The sequence below is a fragment of the Wolffia australiana genome, chromosome 15 (assembly GCF_029677425.1).
Source record: "Wolffia australiana isolate 7733 chromosome 15, ASM2967742v1".
Taxonomy (NCBI): domain Eukaryota; kingdom Viridiplantae; phylum Streptophyta; class Magnoliopsida; order Alismatales; family Araceae; genus Wolffia; species Wolffia australiana.
In genome coordinates, this window is record NC_135849.1 from 6,799,646 (window position 1) to 6,820,638 (window position 20,993).

General features: G+C 44.2%; 2 protein-coding genes and 1 long non-coding RNA gene across 6 annotated transcripts; 2 read left to right on the forward strand and 1 right to left on the reverse strand.

Moving 5' to 3' along the window:
• The first annotated feature begins 1,995 nt into the window (after positions 1-1,995).
• LYC (lycopene cyclase) lies at positions 1,996-4,000 on the forward strand. Its single transcript, XM_078587129.1, has one exon. It carries the CDS (start codon positions 2,327-2,329, stop codon positions 3,737-3,739), a length of 1,413 nt encoding a protein of 470 aa, XP_078443255.1. The 5' UTR covers positions 1,996-2,326; the 3' UTR covers positions 3,740-4,000.
• A 7,117-nt stretch (positions 4,001-11,117) lies between these two features.
• On the forward strand, positions 11,118-14,862 carry LOC144713036 (uncharacterized). The gene is made up of 4 exons (XR_013583941.1): positions 11,118-13,081; positions 13,170-13,507; positions 13,583-14,624; positions 14,694-14,862. It is a non-coding gene; the product is annotated as an uncharacterized LOC144713036 (long non-coding RNA).
• Positions 14,863-18,570: 3,708 nt separating this feature from the next.
• Positions 18,571-20,841, reverse strand: LOC144713000 (SMAD/FHA domain-containing protein). 4 transcript variants are annotated; one of them, XM_078587452.1, is made up of 3 exons: positions 20,710-20,841; positions 19,786-20,367; positions 18,571-19,470 (listed from the first exon to the last, which is right to left on the reverse strand). In XM_078587452.1, the coding sequence occupies exons 2-3, from the start codon at positions 20,205-20,207 to the stop codon at positions 18,645-18,647; spliced, it is 1,248 nt and encodes a 415-aa protein (XP_078443578.1). In that variant the 5' UTR covers positions 20,208-20,367; positions 20,710-20,841; the 3' UTR covers positions 18,571-18,644. The 4 variants fall into 4 exon arrangements, with proteins under 4 accessions (XP_078443578.1, XP_078443575.1, XP_078443577.1 ...); XM_078587449.1 differs by having other exon boundaries at positions 19,786-20,394; XM_078587451.1 differs by having other exon boundaries at positions 19,786-20,394; positions 20,559-20,839.
• Positions 20,842-20,993: the final 152 nt, after the last annotated feature.

The window sequence follows — 20,993 nt, forward strand, 5'->3', positions numbered from 1 at the left end:
GCAGCATTGACAGCGTTGATGGAAGAGAGTGGCGGTGGCGGCAGCCGCATGCAGCGGCGTTAGGGTTTCCAAGGGGGATGCCCAAATTCACAGTGCCCAATTTTGTAAATATGAGTAAAACAAATATTATAATAAAAATAAAAATAAAAACGGGTTTTTTTTCTTCCTTTTCTTCTCTCTAACTCAACAAGGGGTTACTCCCCACAACCACCCACCCCCGGTTACCCCCGCCCCATACATAGGGTGAATATGGACCCACATACATGCCCACATAGGCCCAAACACACACAAACACATGGGGCCAGACACAAAGGCCCAAATATACAAACACGTAGGCCCACATACAGGGCCTTTTAAACTAAAAAGAAGCCATAAAAAGCATGAACAAAGATAAAGTCAACCTCCAAGGCCTGTTGACTAGGCTGAATACTTTCACGTTAGCCCGTGCCCCTTGAGCTGGCTGAGACCCATCTTCGGTGCTAGATGGTCCCCATCACATGCCCATCATATGAGTGATGCGATGTCCTTAATGTGGGATTTATTCTATTCAGGTACTTTGATGTCCTTCACAAGTATCTTTCTAAGAGGAATATTTGGAACACATGCTTAAAGACTAGTGATCTACATATTACGATTGCATCATAATTCACCAAGTCCAATCATGTACGCATAGACTTCATTATAAGCATCGCACATGTACTATAATGAATGCATTCTATTAATGAACATGGAACACAATATGGAATGTGTGATTGGATTTCTAGCTACATGTATTTCTATCATTATCAAGCCCATTTGAGTTGTTACCACTTACCTCAATGGTATGGTTCCAACATCAGGTGGCACACACCCTCTCTGGTAGGGAGCACCCACGACCCATGCAACCATCCTATTCCAGCTTTGGATGGCTTGTGGAATGAAGCATTGAATGACCTCAATCATTTTTAGGAGTCCCCAGTCCTACTTTTGCTCTCATCTTTCAAGGATTTTAGTTTGGGTTAAATCTCTAGAACCATCGCAGAGGAAATGCATTGTCTTTGGATGGTTTAAGAAAACATAATCATCCCATTTTAGTGCATCTATGCCTTATCTTCCTATCTCCCCCTTCACACCCAGAAATTATGTAGCCTTTCATTGTTAAATGCTTCAGACTCCTTCGAGTGTGAGCTGTTTTTGCCAACAATTCATCATCCTTGGTAAATGGTGTCTTTTGGAGGAAAATTGATGATATACGTAAGTATAAGATCAAATTATTTAAACTTGTAAAAAACTCCAATATGGAATGGATTAAAATTACTGATTTGATCTCAATAATGATTTTAAATAAGAAATCTGAACATGAAGTGAATTTGGTAAATCTCTAATTATCCCAAAAATGAATGATTCGAGTATACTTCCATAATTATGGAATCCTACATGATATTGATGTATTAGCTAAATTCAGTGTCATGAGATGTGGATAAAATTTAGATGAATTTTATTTAAGACAGTCTCTAAAGAATATTTTCTTCACATTACCTATTATCCATTTCCGCTATTGATAGTGTTATTGTTATCATTATTGGCTTCATGATAAACTTTCTCTGTATCATTCCAATACCTTCGATATCCAATTCCGATACCTCTATTGATATAGGTAGTGTATGTGTGTTTGAAAGATAAAGGATATTGGATATGAACACCGTTCGAAGCACCGTACTCGGCGCACCAACAATCAGAGCCCTACTTCCCATGAGATTGTGGAGAGGGCTCTGCCAGGAAGACTTGCTTCTCACAACGGCGTCTGAACAAAAAGATAGACCACAAAACGTGTTTATACCACTTCTCATATAAAATTTATGGCCCAAATGAATTTCTTCCAAGGAACCCATAATTTTCTTTTTACATTAAAAAAAACGCCAATTTCAGTCCACCCAAAATTGCTGCCCAATCGGACCGAGTTCCGGTCCAAACACGTTACTCTCTCCCTAAAAACGCCCAAATCTTGAAGATCCAGCCCACTCCCCCAGTCCCCCCCTGAAGAGACCGCGTCCTCGCCCACAGAAGAGGCGGCAGCGCCGAGGGTAGATAAGGTTCTCCAGATCTTCCTTCTCCGGAGGATAATGGCCATTGGCCCCCCTCCTCATATCCTCCAAAGACCCCAACTTTCTCTTCTTCGGGGTCTCCTCGTCTCCCCCTCCAACCTCTCAGCGCCATAGCCGATGATTCGAGCTCGATTCAATTCGATTATCGCTCATCCTCTCTTGGGTTCTTCTTCTTCTTCTTCCTCTTCTTCTTCTTATTCCTTCTTCTGGAGCTGACCCGGCGAGCTTCGAGCTTGGATTCGATGGAGAGCCTGCTGAGAGCCCACTCGGGCTTGGGCCTGCTCCACGCCCATCGCCCTCGAAGCCTGACCGTCCGATCCGGGCGCAGCGCCCTTCTCGAGCTGGTCCCGGAGACGAGGAAGGAGACCCTCGACATGGACCTCCCCCGCTTCGACGCGGCGGGGAAGAAGACGGTGGACCTCGCCGTGGTCGGCGGCGGGCCGGCGGGGCTCGCCGTGGCTCAGCAAGTCTCGGCCGAGGGGCTGTCGGTCTGCTGCATCGACCCATCTCCGCAGACCATCTGGCCCAACAACTACGGCGTCTGGGTCGACGAGTTCGAAGCCATGGGCCTGCTCGACTGCCTCGACGCGACCTGGCCCGGCGCGGCGGTCCACATCGACAGCGCCACGAAGAAGCTCCTCCACCGCCCCTACGGCCGCGTCAACCGCAAGCAGCTCAAGCTGAAGATGATGCAAAACTGCGTCTCCAACGGGGTCTCCTTCCACCAGGCCAAGGTCCTGAGCGCGAGCCACGGCCCGGAACAGTCGGACCTGGTCTGCAGCGACGGCTCGGCCGTCTCGGCCCGGCTGGTGCTCGACGCGACCGGCTTCTCCCGGTGCCTGGTCCAGTACGACCGGCCCTACAACCCCGGCTACCAGGTCGCCTACGGGATCCTCGCCGAGGTGGAAGACCACCCCTTCGACCTCGACCAGATGCTGTTCATGGACTGGAGAGACGACCACCTCGCCAAGGACGAGGAGCTCCGGGGGAGGAATTCGCGCGTGCCCACTTTCCTCTACGCCATGCCCTTCTCGAAAGATCGGATTTTTCTGGAGGAGACGTCGCTGGTGGCGCGGCCGGGGCTCAAATTCGAGGATATTCAGGAGAGGATGGCCGCGAGATTGAAGCATTTGGGGATAAGGGTGAAGAGGATAGAGGAGGACGAGCGGTGCGTGATACCGATGGGCGGCCCGCTGCCGGTGCTGCCTCAGAGAGTGGTGGGCATCGGCGGCACGGCCGGGATGGTGCACCCTTCGACGGGGTACATGGTCGCGAGAACGCTGGCGGCGGCGCCGACGGTGGCGGGCTCGATTGTGCGCTACTTGGGCGGCGGAGGAGAGGGGGCCGCCGCTGCGGTGTGGGCGGAGCTGTGGCCGATTGAGCGGCGGAGGCAGAGGGAGTTCTTCTGCTTCGGCATGGACGTGCTTCTGAAGCTCGATTTGGAGGGGACGAGGAGGTTCTTTGACGCCTTCTTTGATCTGGAGCCCAAGTACTGGCATGGGTTCCTCTCTTCTCGCTTGTTTCTCCCTGAGCTCATCTTCTTCGGCTTCTCCCTCTTCGCCCATGCTTCTAATGCCTCCAGGCTGGAGATCATGGCCAAGGGCACCCTCCCCTTGGTCAACATGATTGGTAACTTGGTCAGAGATAGAGAATGACCCCCTTTCTCTGTCTCCCTCCATCTCTAGAATTATTCTGAAAATGTGACCTCTCTCTCTCTCTCTCTCTCTCTCTCTCTCTCTCTCTCTCTCTCTCCCTCTCCCTCTCCCCCTCCCTCCCTCCCTCTCCCTCTCTCTTCTCTCTCTCCGTCTGTGCCATGCATTTATCCGGATGGCAGGGAATGCAATCCATAATTGCCCATTGTATGATTGGGGTTTGTATCATTTTTTTGCATTCTATGGTATGGTTAGTGATACACACACTGTCCTTGAGTATTTAAAAATTTTGGTGCCCATGGCTTTGATCTGTGTGAAGAAGTCTTGCTTCAATTTAGGGGCAATGGCAGAGACTCTTTCAGAGCTTGGAGGAGTTTTGGAGTCGTGACAGCTCTGCCACAGCTCAACAGACTCTAGGAGGCACCAGAGAAGGTTCGCTAAGAGAAGCAACTGCACCAGAACAGAGGAGAAGAGAATGGGAAGTCGCAAAACTGAGGTTAGGAGGCAACGATGGGCGTCCCCACCCCTTGTTCTTCAAATCAGGGCATATCCGGGACTCTTCCTCACTTCATCTGGATGAAAATTAGTCTATGAATGTCTTTGATTGAGTAGAATTCAATTTGATTTAAAGAGGAAAGGATTTCATCAGGTCTTTGTAAAAGGGTGCGACGGTTCAGGTAATGGATAAGAAACAGGGCACTGGTATCCAAATATGCAACTTGTTTCGTTCAACGTTCATTTGTTATCCGCATTATCGTAATCAATATCCAATATCTGTTATCAGATATCGATGTCAGATTACAGAAAAAATTCTGGACATTGTCAGTTACAGGTCCGTTATCCGCCTCCGTTCAGCAAAATTATATTTTTCATTGTTTCATTATACAATATTATGTACGGATATCGTATAACGGTAAAAATATTTTTAATGGGCCAACAATGTTTTTTATGTTTTGTTGGCCCAATACTTGCGCCTAAGCGTCTATGGTGGAGGAGCTGGAGTTGGAGGTCATTTTAGGGCCGAGATTTGGGGCTGTAGGAGCTGCGATTTGGGGTTGGAGGAGCTGTGATTCAAGGCTGTAATTTGGGGCTTGAAGAGTTTCAGCTGAAGATCTCCTGTTGAAGACAACAATTGGCATTGTTGAAGACGCTAGGGCAAACCCATACCACGAGTAGGGTTCTCCTTCATTTCAGGTATGTCCTCCAGTCGACAAGGGTTCGTCATGCATCGATCTATATTTATTTATATATCTTTTTTTCTTATTCATAATGCTGCATTGCATGCTTTCTCGTGACCTGGTAAAGACTCTCATGACCACTCGATCTTGAGCTCTCATACTCTTGGTGCAATTTATATGCGGAGCATGTGATTTATGGTGCATCGTCAAAAGTTATTTAACTAGTTTATTTAATGAATGTATATATCACACAACTGTTAAAGTTATATTCATTAGGCACATTTAATCTATTGAATAATCTGGTTTAGCAAACACATTCAGCACTGACTTGTCATATCAAGATGTTTAGACCTTTAACCTTTTAACCCTCTCGCTCTCTCAATCTCTCACTTACCCATTCTCTCTTTCCTTCGCAGTTCTCACTCTTTCCCTCTCTATCTTTCACTCTCTCATTCCTTCTCACTTTTTCCCTCTCTCATTCTCACTCACTCTCATTGCTTCTCGCTCTATCCTCTATTCATCTTGCACTTTCTCATTCTTTCCAGTTAATTTATTCACACTTTCTCCCTCTTCCCTACGTAGTTATATACCGCATCATCTATTTGTCCATCAATTGACATAGATTTGTATACAGTGATATGTGTTTATGTACAGTTGACGCATCATCTATTTTTTGGTATGATTGCTCTATCATCAAATTCCAAATTCTAAGTCATATGAAAACAACCATGAAATTATCATTGGAATTAGTAGACGGCAAATGTTATTTTTGCAATCTTATTTGTTAGGTCATGAAGGATACTTAGTAGGGTTTAAGTTAACTAATGGGCCCGAGGCCTTGTACTCTGTAATAGCCTAACCCTAGGAGATATTAATAAAAATAACTACTTCAGGCCCAACATGGGCCGCCTAACTTCCCACTAAGGGCCCATTAAGGGCCCATTAGTGTAGGCCCAATAGGGCCCATATATTAGGCCCAGTAGGGCCTAATATATGTTGGGCCTGACTCAACTCTCCAACGGCTGAAACCCAGCCGTTGGAGAGTCCAGCTACTTTAAAAGCAGCTGGACCTCTCTGTTTCAAACAGTCATATATTCAAAATATATGACTGCTGGAAACAGGGAATATTCCTTGGGAATATTCCCTTTCTAACAAGTGAAGTTTTTCTTCTATAAAAGGGGGCCCAGTTTAGCAATAAAAATTATTCCTTCTTGCCCCAAATTCTTCTCTCTTCTTTTTTCTCTTTCCATTAATCACATGGTATCAGAGCAAGGTTTGATCTGAACCTAGTGCAGCCCTGATTGAAGCCCTGTGAAGCCCTGATTGAAGTCTCCATTAGAGCTCTGTTCGAAACATTCCTGAAGCACTGTTTGAAGCCCTGTTCAAGGCATTTCTGAAGCACTGTTTGAAGCCCACCAGAAGGTCTAGTGAAGTTCTGATTTCTGTGACTTTTTTTTCTTCTAAAAATTTCAATGGGAAAGTTCAGAACCAGAGCCACAGCCAAAGCAGAAAAGGAGGCTGAGGAGCTGGCTTCCCTAGCTGCCTCCACTCCAGCTGTTGCCCCAGCAGCCCCTGCCGCCATGCAGTTCACCACACCAGTCCAGGGAAGGTCTGTCCTACCCGACCTGCACATGAAGTACAATGGCCTAAATGACCAAAAATGGATCACTATGGTACAGAGGGCTCTCAAGGCAGCCTACCTTGGGAGACACCTGACTGAAGAAGCTCCGTCAGAAGACGAAGCCGGTTGGGAAGTATGGGAGTCGGAAGAGGCTCTCCATATGAATTGGATGTTGAAGAATATGGAAGACGAACAGAGGGATGACTACCTTCTGATCGACGGCGTCAGGGACCTCTGGTTAGAAGTCAACAAGTCATGTGCAGAAATGCACAGCGATTTTCGGGTCTATGATCTCCGCGAGCAAGAGTGGACGCTAAAGCAGGGAAATCTGACGATCTCCACCTATTCGGCCAGGCTGAAGGCGATTTGGCGGGAATTAGATCTCCTGTGGCCCACAGGTGATAAAAATTCCCCCTCATACCTCCGTGAAGTAAAATTCAGAACTCTACAGTTTCTGATGGGCCTCAATTCCGAGTACGAGACCCTCCAAAGTCAGCTGCTACACCGGGAAAGATTTCCCACGCTAGCAAAGGCAATTTCAGAGCTCCAAGGAGCAGAAAGCAGAAAGAAATTGGGTAGCAAGGGAGGGGAAACCTCCAAACCTACCGTTGCTGCTCACTTAGCGAAAAAGGAGTCTCAACCTAGGGCACCACCACAGCCTGTGGCACCATCTTCTCAGCAAGCCAAAGCCCCTCCAAAGGAAGGTAACACCTCAGAACTGATCTGTGGGTACTGCAGAAAGCCAGGGCACATCAAGCGGGACTGCCGAAGACTGGCGTGGAAGGAGGAGCAGATCAAGAAAGGGACCTGGAACCCAGGTCAGCAGAAGAAGGCCTACGTGGCCAGCGAAGGCGACCAACCACCCTCCACCGAGAAGGAGGAATCAGGGAGCGACATTCAGAAGCTTATTCAAGCGAAAATAAGCAAAATCCTGCAGAAGATGAGCTCAACATCCCTCGTGCAGTCTGGTAAGTGTTTCGCATTTACCACTTTTACAAATACTAAATCAATTTCAGTATCATGGGTGTTGGATTCAGGGGCGACAGATCACATGTCACCCCATAGGTCCTTATTTCAGACTCATGGGTGTTGGAAGGGGAATCTTAAAGTTTTTACCGCCAATGGTGGAGTCCTACGGGTAGAAGGAAGAGGAACAATCCTCATTAAAGGAAAAATCTTGCAGGGTGTTCTTCACGTTCCTGGATTAAAGGCAAATATTTTGTCTCTGATTCAGCTAGTGGAGAATACCGGGTGGCGGTTCTCCTTGGATTCTGACTGCTGTTTTTTATGTGTAAAGGAGACCGAACAGAAGATTTCATCTGTTAGCCGGAGAGGTGGTCTTCTCATGCTAGATGAATCACGGGAAGGAGAAGGGCAGTCGATGGTCTATACTGCCCAGAGCGAGGAGCGGGTCATCCTTCTTCATAGGAGACTAGGACACCCCTCATTTCATATCTTAAAACAGTTGCATCCTCATATGTTTAAAGGAATTCCTTTTGAAAATTTAATTTGTGAGAGTTGCCAATTCGCGAAACTCAAACGATCCCCATACGTCAGTACGAACCACAGAGCCTCCTCAGCCTTCGAGTGTGTTCATAGTGATGTATGGGGCCCCTGCTCCATATCTGGTTTATCCCACCAGAAATGGTTTGTTCTCTTCGTAGATGATTTCACAAGGTATACATGGGTATATCTAATGAAATCCAAGGCAGAAGTACCATCTATTATTCTGTTATTTTGCGAAATGATTCAAAATCAGTTTGGGAAAAGGATTAAATGTTTGAGATCAGACAGCGCCAAAGAATGCTTGTGTGGGGAAGTAAATAACTACATGGAAGTGAAGGGAATTGTTGATCAATCTTCATGTGTGAATACTCCTGAGCAAAATGGGATTGCTGAAAGGAAAATTGGCCATATTATGACATCGGCCAGGGCACTACTATTTCAGGGAAATTGCCCTAAACATCTCTGGACTGAGGCAGTAGCTATGGCCACACACCTCATAAATAGGACAGCGTCAAAGACATTGGGACTCAAGGCCCCAATCGACCTATTATCCGCTGAATTTCCTAACATAACATTAAAGACTCACCTACCGGCCAAAGTATTTGGCTGTGTTGTGTATGTTTATGTCCACAATGCAGGTAAATTGGATCATCGGGCAGTAAAGTGCGTATTTTTGGGCTACTCTACCACGCAGAAAGGGTATAAGTGCTACCATCCGGAGTCAAGGAAAGTGTACATCTCTGCAGATGTAAGATTCGATGAGGTCAGGATGTTTTATGAGACAACAGACAGATCCGGGGACTACTTGGAATCAGAGGAAGGAGATGCCGAAGGTATGGAGTTTAGTTGTTTTTTCCATAGGGATAGTGCAAAGGAACTTGAAGAGGGCACTGTGCCGGATTTGACGGAAAATGAGGGACCACGCCCGATAGCCGACGCCATAAGTGAAGAACAAATACCAGCAGAAGAACCAAACCAAAGCAACTATGGATGGCCGATTGCGGTTAGTAAAGGAACCCGGAAGTGTACGAAGACCAAACTCTATCCGGTAAGCAACTATGTCTCCTACAGTCGTTTTTCCCCAGAATACACTCAGGTTGTGCAGGCTATGATAGCTATGTCTATCCCAAAGAACATCAGAGAAGCTCTGACATCCTTAGAATGGAGAAAGGCAATGGACGAGGAGATGGAAGCACTTAAGAAGAACGGCACCTGGGAAGTAGGCCCTCTCCCTATGGGAAAAAAGGTAGTAGGTTGTAGATGGGTCTTTACGGTTAAGTACCATTCAGATGGGTCAATTGCAAGACACAAAGCCAGATTGGTGGCCTAGGGGTATATGCAATCATATAGGATTGACTACAATGAGACGTTTGCCCTGGTCGTAAAACTAAACACAGTCAGAATTCTGATTGCACTAGCAGCAATCTACAAATGGAAACTACACCAGTACGACGTGAAGAATGCTTTCCTACATGGAAAACTTGAAGAGGAGGTATATATGGCACAACCTCTTGGATATCAGGTAAGCGACAAACCCAGCGACGTCTGCCGCCTCAGAAAGTCCCTATATGGACTTAAGCAGTCCCCCAGAGCATGGTTCGGTAAGTTCTCTCGGGCCATGTTGACAGTAGGATACTTCCAGAGTGAAGGAGACCATACACTTTTCATAAAGCACGGTAAGGAAGGTAAGATAGCAATATTAATTGTTTATGTGGATGACATAATCATAACAGGGAACGATGACGAAGAAATTCAGAACCTTGAAAGGTACTTGTCTTCATCATTTGATTTTAAATCGCTTGGACTTCTAACGTATTTTTTAGGAATTGAAGTGGCATACTCAGGGACTGGGATTGTACTGTCTCAGCACAAGTACATTCTAGATTTGTTGAAAGAAACCGGTAAGCTGGACTGTCGTCCAGCCGCCACACCAGTCGACATTAATGTCAAACTGAAGGCACAACAGCATGAGAAGGATGCTCCGGTGGACAGGACCTCGTTTCAGAGGCTCGTTGGTAAACTCCTATACCTCAATCATATGAGACCTGATATTGCGTTTGCAGTTAACTCCCTGAGTCAGTTCATGAACGATCCATGGGAGTCTCATCAAGGCACAGCAGGCAGAATTTTAGCCTACCTGAAGGGAACTATTGGACAGGGACTGAACTTCCGGACAGGAGGTGAGCCTAGTGTTACTTTATACACTGACTCTGATTATGCAGGGTCCTTTGAAGACAGCCGCTCTACCTCTGGGTACTGCAGCTTCCTCGGTGGCAACCTTGTTACATGGCGCAGCAAGAAGCAAAAGGAAGTTTCCCTCTCAAGTGCCGAAGTAGAGCTTCGAGCCTTGAAGAAGGGAGTCTGCGAGGGCATGTGGCTCCAAGGCATCCTGAAGGACCTACGCTTATATGACGGTATAGGTATGATTTTGCAGTCAGACAGCAAATCAGCCATTGCGATGGCGAAGAACCCCGTCCAACATGAGCGCACGAAACACGCACGAGTGGCCAGGCATTACATCAAGCAGAACATTGACGAAGGACACATAGTCCCGCAATATGTTCCTACGTTGGAACAGACCGCGGACATCTTCACGAAGGGCATCCCAGGCCCACAATTCCAAGTGTTGGTGTCCAAGTTGGGCATTATCAACATCTATACCCAACTTGCGGGGGGGTGTTAGGTCATGGAGGATACTTAGTGGGGTTTAAGCTAACTAATGGGCCCGAGGCCTTGTACTCTATAATAGCCTAACCCTAGGAGATATTAATAAAAATAACTACTTCAGGCCCAACATGGGCCGCCTAACTTCCCACTAAGGGCCCATTAAGGGCCCATTAGTGTAGGCCCAGTAGGGCCTAATATATGTTGGGCCTGACTCAACTCTCCAACGGCTGAAACCCAGCCGTTGGAGAGTCCAGCTACTTTAAAAGCAGCTGGACCTCTCTGTTTCAAACAGTCATATATTCAAAATATATGACCGTTGGAAACAGGGAATATTCCTTGGGAATATTCCCTTTCTAACAAGTGAAGTTTTTCTTCTATAAAAGGGGGCCCAGTTTAGCAATAAAAATTATTCCTTCTTGCCCCAAATTCTTCTCTCTTCTTTTTTCTCTTTCCATTAATCACATTATTTATGGTGATATTTTATTTTTCAAATACTTTTTAGGGTTCTTTTTTTTAACATCCGTACATTACACTTCACCCAAGCAGCTGCCATGCCAACAACGGAGAGCACTTTACCCCAAACAGATGAGGAATTGGTGTTTGAGGAATTACCAGTAGAGCATACTGTTAATGCGTTGGAGCCTCGTGGACGAGCAAAATGGTCACCCATACTAAAGTACTTCACAGTTATTGGGGATTCGACATACGAGTGTGAAATTTGTCGCATGAAGAATGCAAGAAAGGCGATCCATCTAAAGCGCCCAATAGACGGTAGTAAAAATATCTTTTGGCGTCATTTCAAATTCGTTCATCCAAAATAACATGATGGGCTGAAGGACAGCACTAGTACGCAACGATGTAAAGATGACTTAACAGACTACGGGACATCAAGTCTCTTTGGCAAAAGACGACCATTGAGGGGTTGAACACAAAACAGACCAAGGACGTCATTAGCTGGCTAGTTTGTCGCACACACTTGCCATGGCGTTGGGTCGATACAGATGCTTGGAAGTAATGAAAATATATGTAGCCGTCAAGCCAATCACATATTCTACATCTCGTTCTATGTTCATTAATAGAACATATTCATTATAGTGCACGTGTGATATTTATAATGAAGTCCATGAATACATGATCAAACTTAGTGAATTATGATAAGATCGTAATATATAAATCACCAGGCTTTAAACATATGTTCTTAATATTCTTCAAAGTATAAACGCGAAAGACATTAAAGTATCCTGATAGAATATCACTATTTGGCATCACTCATATGATGAGTATGGTCGTTCCCATAGCCATTAGTGTAGAGACACTAATGATAGATAGTGAGTGCTCTTTAATGGAAAGAGTTCACTCAATTCATCCGTACGAATCTTTGAACGGTATTATACCGAACTGTCGATTAGGTTGATTCACTTCACGGTTGTACAAGTGGTCCTTAGACATGAGACACCAAAGACATCAGTGGACATGGAGTTGTACTTTGACTATGACCTACGTGTCCCTAATCACGAGATTCTAAATAGTATTAGTCTGAGTGCATCAATAAGTTCACAAAGACGATTGAGTGGTCAATATGGGATCGTCCACCTTCGGTATAAGAGGTGACAGCTCAAGGAAGACGATGCAATGAAGTCATTGGCCAAGGCAGTGAAATATCAGAGAAGAGTTCTTCGATGATTTCTAAATACATCTGTACTAACTCGGATGACCGATTAGGGTTTGACAGCTGACCATACCCTAAGTCATCCAAGGAGCGTCAAGTGAATGAGGGATTATATGTACACGGTAATCAATGACGAACAAGTTTCATGAGTGAGTCGGTTTATACTCCTTTGTATCTTGTAGAACACAAGGTGTAGCTTGGCACCCCACGTGTTGGAGACTCAACCTATCGATTGAGTTGAATCGATCTGACATTAATTAATCTATATGTTGATATAGTTAATTAATTTGTAAAGCCAATAAAGGTTATTGGGCCGCTAGAGTCATTAACAAGACTGATATATTGGCCTAGAGGGTCACACACAAATTATCTTTTAGACGTCGTAAGATATACTTTAGTTTTGGGGTTTTTTTATGAAAAATACTAAATTAATATAAATCGGAAAAGGCCCTAAAAAAAATTCACCAATGTAGAATTGTTCAGGGGCCTTTCTCCTTCTCCCTTCTCCCCACAATCCCTCTCCACTCCTAATGCGATCAGGGCGACGTATCGACGACGACGAAGAAAGAACGGGGCTCGTCAAGTAGAAGGAAGAGATTCGACATGCCGAGAATCGTGTGGATACGTCTAGAGACTTCACACTTGAGCAACTCAACTTGTCTCGCTCCGGAATTCAAGAAATTACATATGCGATCCATGCAAAGGTACTTTGTTTCATGATTTTAATGATGTCATTATGATTCTGTTACATGTCTTCTGCTGCTTGAAATCTTCGTCTTCATCCATGTCAAGGCCTCTAGAACCCAACAGGAAAGAGACATGGAAATTTGCAACATACAGTGAGGTACCTTCGCCGAGTGCACGAGTCATCAAGGCATGGACGATGAAGTTACTTGAGAGGATGGAGGAGTCACAGATTAATAGATGTCGACCGTGTGGCGGTGATAGCTAATAGTTGGATGGCGGAAGATGGTTGTGAACTTCTGGGCATAACAGTTCATTAGATCGACGCTCATTGGACGTATTATGAACTTGTCCTAGTCATTCTCGAGCTTTGTAGAAAGCACGATGGGGAGTCTATGGCGAAAATTATTGTCGAGGTGCTTGAAGAGTATGAACTCGACTCAAAGGTGAGTAATGTTAAGACCATTGTACTTAATACTTGTCAATGTACGCTCTAATATTTAATGTGCTTTCCATTGCAGTTATGTGCGGTTACTGCTGATAACACATCAAGCTACAAAAAAATGATGATCATATTAGGAAGAAGACTGTATGGCATGACTGCCGACATGTTTGACAGTGAATCAGATGTGGAGAAGGATGAAGAGGACGTCTCATTGCAGCGGCGCAGCGGTTTGCTTGGGGACATAGTGACTAAAGTGAAAACAATAGTTCGAGCTATTCATCGAACAACAAAGCGACACATGTGTTATGATGATCTATGCATGACACATAAATTAAAGCCAAGATTTCCCTCACTTGACTGCGTGACACGATGGAGTAGCACGCACGAGATGTCGGAGTCTGTTATTGGGGATGTCCTCCTCGTGTGGGCATTAGAACGACACATGGAGAACGCCATGAAGCAGATTGTTGAGTCCACGATGTTCACGGGCAAGAGACTGTCACAAGATAAACGAGCATCATTGTTGCATGCAATTGTCACCATGTAGACAAAACTAGACGATTATGAGAAGTTGTTGTGGAACAACGATGCCGTCCTAGATGCCTCATTACTTGACCCATTTCGCAAGGGGTCAATGTTTGACGAGGCATCCTATTTGAAGGTCGTATCACTTTGTTCGAGGAATTCTCCCTACTACACCGGCATTTTTCCATGACCGACGCGACACAACCATGCCCCGACAACAACCATCAAAGGCTTGGGTCAGTCAGGCCCTTAGCAGCGAACTATCTACAATAACAACTTCGCCAGCTTCCCCTTTGAAGGAATTAGAGACATTCCTACATACAACACAACAAGGATGGGGAGATTTTGCATGTGCCTGGTGTGGTACTAAGGGTATTCTTGTCTACCTAACATTATCAAAAATTCCATGTGAATATCTATCAGTGTTTGCTACAAGTGCTCCCTCAGAACGGTTGTTCTCGCTAGTAGATCGCGTTTGGCGGGGATGAGTATTGAGGCACTTGTTCGTGTAAAGTGTTGATGTCGAGGAGGAAGAACTAAATGGTATGACATTTTTCTTGACAATGGCATTGATGTTGACCCAGATACATCAGGTAAGATTCTAATTTATCTTAAGTTATTTTACACATATGGATGGTAAAGTGACATGGCTTTTATTTCAGATGTCGCAGTAGTTTTGGAACTGTAGGACGCCTGTGAGGTTGCATCGCATCGGATTTACGATGAAGTCTGTGCTGAGTTGTTATGATGAATCTAACCTTTTTCCAAACATGGAGAAACACTTTTTTTCAGAACTTTTTTCTTACTACAAGTATATTCTATGCAGCTTGTTTGCCATATGATACTTTTTTACTTTATATTTGAGTATTACACGCCATATTACCTAAGTCATATAGACTATGATAGGTTCCATGAGGTCAGGTGATAAACCAACAACACAACATCAACACCTACCACATCGGAGTATGAGACTACTCCTTTAACGCCTGGCGAAGAAACCACAAGACTCAATTGTGCATGTCATCAGCTCTGGCTCTGAAGACGACGGCGATAGTAATGGAAGGCTTGGAATAAATTACCGAGACATCACTATCAATGCCCCTCAATTCTGACCGGAGCAAACTGAATTGATCGATGCCAGTTCGATACGAACCTTCCAAGCTTGTACTTCACTCAAATTGAGCCCATACCAGAGCCACACATCCCTGAGAGCCGTGATCTGTTTTCTTAGCCATAGGTTGACCACACCTATTAGACCCGCTACAACTTCACCCTAGCAATGATTAACTTTGTCAAGTTTTAGGTCGCCCATAGCCTCTTTAAAAGTCAACATCCATCACCGAAAAGCGACAACGAGGGAAACGGATGGATTGTGGAATGAAAGTCTATGCTGTTTGTTATGTTTAGTTGTTTTACGGATCATCTTTACTTTTATAATGTACGTTTAGCTGACTTCCCCAATTTGACATCAAAGTGGAACATTAATTTATCGTTAATCTCATAACATTACCAATGTACATGCACTGTCTATCAATGTTCCTATTGTGCGTCGGCCATTATCTGTTATATAATCAATTATCTGCAACAAGCAGTCTACGACTTTCCAAAAATCATCTCAAACTTGACGATGGATTTGATACTTCCACATTTAGTATGATTTTTCCAAAAACATTCATTTGTGCTTGTTTACTATGGCCTCCTTAGAAAATAAAATCCGAGCGTTAAAAGTGGCAAAATATTAACAATCATTAGGAGGAAAAATAAAGGAAAACAGAAAAAACATGTCATAAATCCTCTGAAACTGCTGAAAAATATTGATGGATATCATTTTCCAGATGCCCTCAAAGAAACAGGAGCACCTTGCTCTTATGGGCAACGATTGGTGAAACTTTAAACTCGAGGCAGTTACTGTGGATATTGGATAAAACTTCTTAAAATCGATATTACCAAGACATGTGTACCATGTTCATAATCCCTTATCCGTACCAATATTGTAATCAACATCATAACTGTTATCCTCTTAACAATATCGACATCGATATTGTTATCATACTAACGATATCCAATATTGTTATCCGTTCATTAATTGATAGCAATATCCGGCATCAATATCCGATACTGACATCGTCCACGTTCTACATTTTTTAGTGTACGAATAACATGTTATCCGAACACGGATAACGCATACGGATACTGCTAGTAACACTCTACTTCGTGGCACGGCCTCTTTGAGGCATTCTGTTGAACATCGACTAAGTGCCAATGGATGTATCTGTTTTTCTCTAATTTTCCTTTACAAAAAACTTAAAAATACTTATTAAATAGTAGACTAATATAACTTAAAGAACGAAAGAGTGAGAAAGAAAGAAGGGTGTGTGTGTGAGAGAGAGAGAGAGGGGGAGAGAGGGAGAGAGTGTGAGTGAGCAGGAATAAAAGAGTGAAAGAGAAAGAATGAGAGAATAGCAAGAGGGACAGAGTAAAAGATAGAGTGAGAGAGGGAGAGAGGAAGAGACGGGGAGAGAGAGAGTGAGAGAGTAAGATGGTGAGAGAGTGAGAGAGCAAGATAGAGAGAGAGTGTTGAAGCACCATCTTCTTTTACCACACTTCTGCCATGCCACTCTCTCTATCTATTTGTGTGTGTCTCTCTCTCCATCTCCCTCTCTCTGTCCCTCAACATATCTAGCACAGGAGAGACAGTGAGAGGAAAGAGAGCAATTGAGAGAATTGTAGTGGGGGAGACGATGAGAAGGAAATAATGCAAGAGCAAGGAAGAACGAGAGATTGTGAGAGAGAAAGAGAGAGGGAGAGAGAGAAGTGAATCAGGATGAGAGATTGACAGAGATAGAAAGGAGGAGACTGAGAAACTTATCAGGATAAGAGATTGAGAGAGATAGAGAGGTAGAGAGGCCTTACTGAGTTGGCAGCGGCAGTGGCATGGGCTGTGACTAGTGGTCGTAGCACTGGGATAGGTGGCTTTCATGGGATCATGGGATAGAGAGCCAGACAGAAAGACGAAGAGGGATTAAGGGAGAGACAGTGAGAGGAAAGAATGAGATTGAGAGAGTAGCAGAGGACTGAAGAGGGATCATTCTCTCTCTCTGTATAATAATTATAAAGATATCTTCGGTCAAACTCAGAAGGATGAAGAGGGATCATTCTCTCTCTCTTTATAATAATTATAAAGATATCTTCGGTCAAACTCAGAAGGATGAAGAGGGATCTCTTTGGCAATATTGGAAATTCATTTCAATTTTTTTCTGTGGTTTATTGCATTGTATCCATGAACAAAATAGCAGGTTTATCATTTAATATTGACTCTTAATTTCCTTCATTGACTTTAACTACGATGTTGAATTTTCTGGTTTAACTTCATCATTTACTAGTAGGCCTGAACAAACCAAGGCCGGACAAAACTGGTCATCAAGACTGCACCGAATTTTAGGTAGAGGTTCGGGTTTCCTAAAACCGAATCAACACCAAGACTGTCATTCACTAGACACTTGGGTAGTGAGGTAGAGATATGTAACTATAGAAATGTATATTAGTGGTTAGGCATGTAGGTATACATGTGCATACGTCATTAATTAGATAGATAGATGAACATATCTGGACATGTAGATGTTTAGATTGGTCGATTGCTCGATTTCAAGGTATGTGAATGTATCGGGATAGATAAATAGAAAGATGGGCACATGGATAAAAGGTGCTCAAGGGGTAGATAAAAAGTAGAGATAGAGATATAGGCAGATAAGTAGAAATATAGGCATGTAGATATGAAAATAGGTACATAGCCATATAGAAAAGTAGGTGGATACATGGGAAGAACCGTATGCGTGTTGTCAGTAGACATGGTTGTTCTGTTCTTTTGGTGTGAATTTGTGCAAATTGTTCGTTCTGTTTGGTTTTCCGAACAGAACAGAAACGAATTCGAACAGAACATTGAACAGACCCGTGTTCTGTTCTTTTGTTCGCTTTGTGCGAATTTTAGTCTAATTTTGTGCGAATGTGCGAGTTTGTGCGAATGTGCAAATTTTGTTCATTTTTGAAACAGAAAAAGAACAGAACAAAGAACAAGGGCCTGTGCAGTTCTTTTGTGCGAATTTTGTGTTCGTTTCAAAAGAACAGAACAGAACGACCATGTCTAGTTGTCAGTTAGGTGCATAGTATAAAGGTTGGTAAATATCTAAATGAATAGATAGGTTGATTTGTTGAAAGGTAGATGGGTAGATAGGTATATAGTAAGATGGCCATGTATGAAGAGAGGTACAAAGGTAAATGTATAGCTAAGTAAATAGGAAGATAAGTAAATCTGTATATAAGAATGGAGTTATATAGGTAGATTGATAGATATTGACAGATATGTAAAATGGTAGAGAGGGAAATGGAGAGAACAGAGAGATAGACAATAGTAGAGAGGGAAATTGGAGAGAATGCGAGGGGGGGGGAGAGTACAGAGAGAGGGGAGGAGGGAGAGTAGAGAGAGAATAGAGAGGGGGAAGAGGGGGTGTTCATGAGGGTGCACCACACCAAACATCTCAATTTACAGTTGAACGAAGATGATCATAAAGCCAAACTGAATGCATGTGACATAGTTTTTGGCAAATATATCAACACTAATGCCCGAATAAGTCATCATCATCGTCATCGCCAAAGGTGGGATCATGCTTCCCATCATATTTGTCACAGCCCTTGTCATGATCTTTAATTTGACCAGACCCAACCGCACTCTCATCGGCAGCATTCGGAGAGTGCAAAGCAGCAGAAGACGAGTACGCCCATGATGAGCCAAGGCCTCCAGCAAAGATATCCCCATACAGCCCATCAACTGTCCTCCCTGTTGAACTCTTTACTTTGTTCAGAGCCTGCTGCAGCTTGTCAGTGACTCCTCTAGGGGAGAACCCTTCCTCCTTCAAGGACATATGCTCCTTTCCCTTTGGAATAACTGTGATATGTACAAGGGACTCGTACTTGCCCACGAGACTGCCCTCCTTCACTCCAATAGGGCCTGGCTCCGTCTCAACATCAGCTCCATCTGAAATCCCAACAACTTGAACCAATTCTCCTCCCACCTGGTCCCTGAACGCCACCCGTAGTCGTCTTCGCCTCTTGGCAAGTCTCCCAGATTCAGAGCTGTCTCTTGGGCTACTCCCAGATTCGGGGAAAAGGTCAGATTTGGTCAGGCCATAACGGTTAAGTGTCGTGTTGTATGCGAGGACAGCGTCTTCGTCTGATGGGTCCGGAGGCGAGGTGAGATCAATCTCGGCAGGGGGCGGCGGCTTGGGAAAGAGGGCTGCTGAGTTCTTCCTCAGAATGTAAGTTCTTGTTGAGGCCGCAAATCTCACAGATTGGCCCACTTCAAGCTCCATCGGGATATCTTTCTTCAGCCTCTCATTGGCCACAAATGTGCCATGGACTGATCCTAAATCGATCACGAATATGCTGGAAAGACCATTAATGGACAGAACTTAGAGAGATTGATGCATTATCGTAAATGGGGAGGTTTTTCCAGAGACTGAACAAAAGTACCATAGAAAGAAACCGCAAAACCGAGGGAAATTTACTTGATCTTGAAGCAAACATTTCTTTAAATTAGCATAGATACATTCTCTCCTCAATTTGAGGCAAATACTTCTGAAATCTGGTAAATATCAAGAAATCATAAAAGTACTAAATCAAAGTTTCCAAATTTTCCATACAAGCATGAAATCTCTGGTGGAATCAGATGAATAACGAAGAGCAGGAAACTGGACTAACCTTCCATTTCTATGCGGCACAATGGCAGCATGCTGACGAGAGACAGACAGATGGTCGAGGATGAAGTCGCAAGTCGGCTGCTGCCTGCCGAATATATGCCGGCGTTTGTCCAAGTTGATCCGATCAAGAACTTGCCCATCTTTCAAAACATCGAGGTAGTAAATACCAGGTCTCGGATCAATTGCCCAATCCGGGGGTTGCCAGGTTGATTGCCCACCACCGATCTGAGTAGCATGCTGAAGTGAAGGCTCGGATGAAGCTTGATTTTTCGTCTGAGGGTGAGATTCTGAAGGGGGAGCTCGAGGATGGCTGTTGGGAGCAGGAGGGGAAAGGGAAGGGGCTTTTGAGCTTGCATTCTTCGAGACAGAGAATGGCTCCAACGTTTGAGCCTTTCTGAATCTGTCTAAGCCTCCTCTGTACATCTCGGGTCAGACGCAGTTTCAGAGAAAATTCGAGCAGAATTCACGTTTTGGCAATTAAGCAGCTCATATTGATATGATTTGTACAATCAGGAGCAGCAACTTGAGCGAGGACATGTATTTTGCACCGTCAGTCTCTAATTGAAGCTTCAGATATCGTCCACTGCTTGAGCAGAAAGACGAATGAAATCTGAGAAATCCGAATCACGCAAAGCATTGTACACAGATTTGTTAGAATGTATCAAAAGCCGAAGAGCGAAAAAGTCGAGTGAGAATCAATAGAACAGAATCTGCAAAGATTGTAATTAGGTCAGACAGTCCAATTCACCGGATAATTGCAGGGCTGAAATTTACAAGATTCAAAGGCGCCGGCCGGACGCAAACCAGAGGCATTCAACTTGAGCAGGGAAAAAAATCCGCAGAGATCGAACGCGTTCATACTTTCCAGTAACGAATATACACAGAACGAATCAAGGACTAGATTCAAACGTGAAAATCAACGGACCTCAGCAGCGCACGACGCGCGACGACGATTCTAGGGTTTCTATCCGCAGCCAGGAGCGACGATCTTCAGGACGAAATTCTCCTCTTTTGCAATCAAAAATAATTTCTGAAAATAAAACCCGAGATTAAAAGCAAGACCACAAAAGTAATTCATAGCTTTCAGAGGCAGGTTTATATAATCGGGAGAAAATTTTCAATTTACGATTTTATACAGAGAGGGAAAGACCAAAATACCCTTTGCGTATCCTTTCCTTATCTCCGCAGTCATCTCTTTCGTTTGCGAGG

What these genes read in the sequence shown, in the direction of transcription:
- LOC144713000 (XM_078587452.1), bottom strand. Translation starts at nt 20,207, where the DNA reads ATGTACAGAGGAGGCTTAGACAGATTCAGAAAGGCTCAAACGTTGGAG. An exon ending in GTGCCGCATAGAAATGGAAG is followed by an intron (nt 19,471 to 19,785) that starts GTTAGTCCAGTT and finishes TGGTCTTTCCAG; the next exon opens with CATATTCGTGATCGATTTAG.
- LYC (XM_078587129.1), top strand. Translation starts at nt 2,327, where the DNA reads ATGGAGAGCCTGCTGAGAGCCCACTCGGGCTTGGGCCTGCTCCACGCC.